This window comes from Lupinus angustifolius, unplaced genomic scaffold (genome assembly GCF_001865875.1).
Source record: "Lupinus angustifolius cultivar Tanjil unplaced genomic scaffold, LupAngTanjil_v1.0 Scaffold_66_188, whole genome shotgun sequence".
NCBI classification, from domain to species: Eukaryota; Viridiplantae; Streptophyta; class Magnoliopsida; order Fabales; family Fabaceae; genus Lupinus; species Lupinus angustifolius.
The window spans coordinates 1,566-6,769 of NW_017723385.1; the positions used below are offsets into that span (position 1 = coordinate 1,566).

Genomic DNA, 5,204 nt, shown 5'->3' on the forward strand with positions numbered 1-5,204 from the left:
CCAAGCGTAAACACCACTGGGTATCGCATATCTCCTGATATAACAGAAATGAGAAGTATGGCCATATTTGCCATAGTAATGGCATGTAGGAACTCTGTTTTTCTAATTTGAATTTTTATATTGGCATGTTAGAGGTCTCCTATATGGTCTATTTTTATGGGATTGAGCTAAGCAAAGTGTCTAATTGGTTTTTACTATTTGTGAGTTTTGCGAGTTTTTCATTCAGTTTAAAATTTTCATTTTTCAAGTCCTTGCAAGACTCACAAGTAGTATTTTGACATAAGTTATTTTCCGTGCAATCGCATGAAGCACAGGAAAAAATTAGATCTAATGTTTCTCTTCCCAATTTTAATTCATCTAATTCTTTCTACATTTGAATTATTTTTTGTTGGTTAGCAAAATTATTCTTTTTCTCTCGTTGCTTAACTTTGCTAATTTTTTAAGTTCTTCATGCATCTCAACATAAGCACTATATAATATTTCATATGAGGGAGAATCAGAAGAATAGGATGATGTGTCAGAGTATACCTCATCTGAAGTATCCTTGCTACATGATTCGTAAACCTCATCTGATATCGCCATTACGCACAGCTTCACGGTCTCCTCTTCATCTGAGGTGCTTGATGTTGTTTCTTCCTTCGGTACATCCTAGACGATGTATGCTTTCTTTGACTTGAAGTCTCGTAGAGTGCTCTTCTCTAAATCAACTCTTTTTAAGTAAGTGGGGCACTAATACTTCATGTGTCCTGGCTTACCACATTCATGGCAAGTGAAGCTCTCCTTTGTCTTGTCTTTCTTTGTTGATTCATGGGCTTCTTTCTTTTGGAATCTTCTAAGTCCTCCATTCTTCTTCAAGAAATTTCCACATTTTCGTACAAGGAAATTTAGCGTTTCCTCGTCAATGTCTGAATCGGAGTCATCATTGTCTATCTCTTAGTTGGGTTGTGATGTTAAAGCTTTAAGACATATTCCCTTCTTTTTGCGATCGGACTCCTCATGCATTGTCAAACGCCCAAGCTCCATCTCATGCTCCTGAAGCTTTCCAAAGAGTGTTGCCAAAGGCATGGAGTCTAGATCCTTGGACTCCATGATTGTCGTTACTTTAGGATGCCATCTCCTGTCAAGACAACGTAAGACTTTATTAGTGAGCTCTCCTTTGGTAAACATCTTAACTAAAGCAATAGGATGGTTAATGATGTGAGTGAATCGTTTTTGCATATCGCCGATCGATTGGATGTGAGTGAATCGTTTTTGCATATCGCCGATTGATTCACTCGGTAGCATACAAAATAATTCGTATTCGTGAGTTAGTGCGTTTAGTTGGGCGCGCTTGACCTTGCTAGTGCCTTCGTGCGTCACTTGTAAAGTGTCCCACATTTCCTTGGCACTTCGACATTGAGACACCCGAAAGAATTCATCGTAGGATAGGGTCGAGGTAATGATGTTTTTAGCGCGAAGGTTGAACTGGACCTTCTTGCGCTCCTCACCAGTCCATAAGCTTTTTGGATTTTCTTTCGGTTCGTCATCCACTAAATGAAGTGGGGCGAAGGGGCCACTGATTATGGATTCCCAAATATCTGAATCAATAGCCTCAACGAATATTTTCATCCGGACTTTCCAATAGGCATAACCCTCGCCACTGAATACGGGAGGGCGGTTAATGGATGTGCCATCACCGCCAAAGGGGTTGGTGGAACCCATTTTAATTCCCTTCGGATCCCGAGGATGCGGTTGAGCTAGGACGTCATACTAGCTCTGATACCACTTGTTAGGTATCAGTGGCCTAGGAACACCTAGAAAGGGAGGTTGAATAGGTGTAGCGGTTATCGATCACCGCTTCTTGAACCAAAACCCAACTGCCGGAAAACAATCCAGTTAGTCGATTAACAGCAAGGTTTAATTGATTAACTACTGCACAGAACAGCATGCTCAGACAGGCAATTTGCACAGTAATTAAAACAAAATTGAACAGATATAATACAGATATTTTTACGCACAATTATTAAGTATATGGCCGTAAACAAATATCCAACTTTTCAATCACAGATTCAATTTATAATGGCAAGAAACATAAAGAAGATAAAGAGAGAAAGAACAGTGCACAAAGGATTTTTATCCTGGTTGGGTTGCGGTCCACTGCAAACTACATCCAGGCCTCCCCTTCTGGATCAGGGAGATTTTCTTTCTTCACAATATTGAAATATGGATACAAATACCAATTCAATTACAAGAACATAGGACACTCCCTTCTTGAAATAGAGTACCTCTAAATCCTTGGTTTGACTCTACCCTTCGCCTCTGAGAAAACCTTTCTCGCGAACTAGCCCCAGCCAAGATTCTTATCCTCAAATCAAGACCTCCTAGCCTTGGTGAAGAACCTCAATCTCTATGGTGATCTCACACCAAGAGACAAATCCAGAATACACAAAAACACATTAAATAATAAGATATACTAAGCACAATAATGCTTAAAATATGACAAGATAAACACTCAAAGATTAACCCTTTTACTAACCACTTAAGCCACCAAGATTCAAATGAGTTAATCAGTATACAGATAATTTCTTTCTTCTCACGCATGCAATCTCTCTTGCAAAAATACAGTAAAACACGTATGCAAATATGCTCTCTAAATAGCCCTATACAATAGAATGCAATGTTATGGTTTTCTGAACAATGCCTTCTAATTATAGCGTAGAGAATAGGTGGTTACATTTGTTGCAAAACAGTTAAACAGTTAAACAAATAAAACAGATTTCAGTTATAACAAATAACAGACTAGTTAATCTATTAAGGCTTCTCTTTAATCGATTAACAGGGCAACAGAATGACACAGAATTCAGTTCAAATAGAAAACACATATTTAAAAGAAAAGCAGTTGCGTTAATCAATTAAGTTACCACGTTAATCAATTAACTGGAACATTTATGCATATGTTGCAAATGGTAAACTTCTCATATGTTATGCACAATATATATACATGTTTTACCAATTATATTATGCCTAATATGCACATATAACATGTATGATAGATGCATGAACATACAATTAACTAGATGATATGTCTCATGAATATGATATGACAATTAAGATGGCTTAAGAGACTAGCATCTAGGTTCACCTAACCTATACTCACTTACTACGGCACACATCCCATACTACTTAGATTATAGACTCAATTTACATCCTAGTCTAGATATGACCAAATGAGCATAAGGCATGTTGATTGTTGAGTCATCTTCAAGCTTTGTTAGAACCTTGTCTTCATAAAAATATAGGCAAAGACATGCTAGTGTTATCCTTGACACTTTGCACTTTCATCAATGTTTACAGAATTTTTCTAACCCTTTCTAAGCTCATCCATTGAATTCGTCTCCTTCACTCAAATTCGAGTTTGTGGCTTGCCCTTTAGGCCTTATTTTGCGCATGCATTCCTCGTCAAGGTGCATGTACTCTACATCGTGAAATAGGAAAAACTATTGTACACATAACATTACTCTTAAAAGTTGAACGTTTTCACTTTGTCTTTGTTATAGAATCAATTAAGAGAAGAACTTGAGATTGATCCTAACTTGCCAGCAGTTTTATTGATGGGTGGTGGTGAAGGAATGGGACCTGCCCAAAAAACAGCAAAGGCTCTTGGAGAAGCACTTTTTCACAAAGAAACTGAGAATCCAATTAGGCAGATAGTAATTATATGTGGCTGTAATAAGAGCTTAGTATCCACCCTTGAATCTCTCGAATGGAAATTTCTCGTAAAGGTAACTCGCTTCGCTCCTTAAACCTCGACATCTTAATAGACTCAACTAGAGATAGATGAGAAAAATAGAATAATAATGAATGGATCGTTGTTTCTTGATTTGTGTAGGTTAGAGGATTTGAGACTATTGTGGCAAAATGGATGGGACCATGTGACTGCATTATAATAAAAGTAAGTTACTTAAACTAACATGATGCTTTTTATGTAATACTTCATATGTTAACAAAGGCTCATTATTTTCATGAAATTTTCAGGCTGGACCAGGTATAATTGCAGAAGCATTGATAAGAGGTCTTCCTATAATCCTCAATGACTATATTTCTGGACATGAAAAGGGTAATGTGCCTTATGTGGTAGACAACAGAGTCGGAGTATTCACCCGAAGTTCTAAGGAAACAGCGAGAATCGTGACCGAATGGTTCAGAACAAAGTCAGATGATATGAAAAGAATGTCGGAGAATGCACTGAAATTAGCACAACCTGAGGCCGTATTCGGCATCGTGAGGGACATACATGAGCTTGCTCTGCAACGCGAGCCATCAAACTTTCCATACGCATTGACCTCATCATTTACTAGCCTAATCTAATTCATTGATTAACTATGAATCTACTGGTTCTATGTTTTCTCATTGATATCATCTCAACCCTGTGCTAACTCAATTAATCTCTTTTTATTACAATTCAATCTCTCATACCCTAATTTCTCATCATATTTTCTCTATTTCAACAAATCACTCATTCAAATTTCTTAAGTTAAGAAGAAAAGTAGAACAATAAGAAGACCTAACATATGGCTTCGATTCAACGTGCTACTATGATTTCAGGTTCAAAGGGTGGAGATCCAGCTACCATCGAATCGCAAATTCACGAAGAGATAGAAGCTTTAGGAAGAATTGACTGAGGAGATAGAATAACGAATCGTGAATAGATTGCAAGAAGAAAGATGAAGGCAGTGATGAAAGTATGGTGCTGAAGTGAATCGAGAATCGTGAAGCTTTGTGATGTAAGATGAAAGTATGGTGCTGAAGTGAGGTGCTGAAGTGAGGTGCTAAAAGTATGGGCCATTTATGTGCTTATTTTACAACGGGTCGGCCCAGATACAATATCAATTTTGGGATCAATTTTAAGTTTTTTCCATCTAAGAACAAGGAAGAAATTTCAAGATTTACAAAAGTCAAAAACTACATAAAGGTTCCTATGATTTTATTATCATCCCCTTTAGTTATGCCTTCATAAAATACTTAAAAACAAATATAAACTCTACTTTATGAACAACATAATAAAAGCTCATAACTTTCTATGAAGTATGAGAAGAAGATGAAGAAGAGAAAATAAAATACTACCTTAGTTTGTATAGGGAATTTAGTGTAAAAAGAGAGAGTGGTGTGAGGTATTTATAGGAGAGCCTCACCCTCATCAAATCATAAAACTGAATGCAAAGTAA

The 5,204-nt window shown here is 37.0% G+C and overlaps 1 protein-coding gene across 1 annotated transcript; it reads left to right on the forward strand.

Moving 5' to 3' along the window:
- Positions 1–655: 655 nt before the first annotated feature.
- LOC109339323 (probable monogalactosyldiacylglycerol synthase 3, chloroplastic) lies at positions 656–4,363 on the forward strand. Its single transcript, XM_019576735.1, has 5 exons — positions 656–717; positions 3,356–3,443; positions 3,537–3,761; positions 3,869–3,931; positions 4,015–4,363. Exons 1-5 carry the CDS (start codon positions 656–658, stop codon positions 4,345–4,347), a joined length of 771 nt encoding a protein of 256 aa, XP_019432280.1. The 3' UTR covers positions 4,348–4,363.
- The last annotated feature ends 841 nt before the right edge of the window (positions 4,364–5,204 follow it).

What these genes read in the sequence shown, in the direction of transcription:
- LOC109339323 (XM_019576735.1), top strand. Translation starts at nt 656, where the DNA reads ATGTATGCTTTCTTTGACTTGAAGTCTCGTAGAGTGCTCTTCTCTAAA. An exon ending in TCTAAATCAACTCTTTTTAA is followed by an intron (nt 718 to 3,355) that starts GTAAGTGGGGCA and finishes ACCCTTTCTAAG; the next exon opens with CTCATCCATTGAATTCGTCT. An exon ending in CGCATGCATTCCTCGTCAAG is followed by an intron (nt 3,444 to 3,536) that starts GTGCATGTACTC and finishes TCTTTGTTATAG; the next exon opens with AATCAATTAAGAGAAGAACT.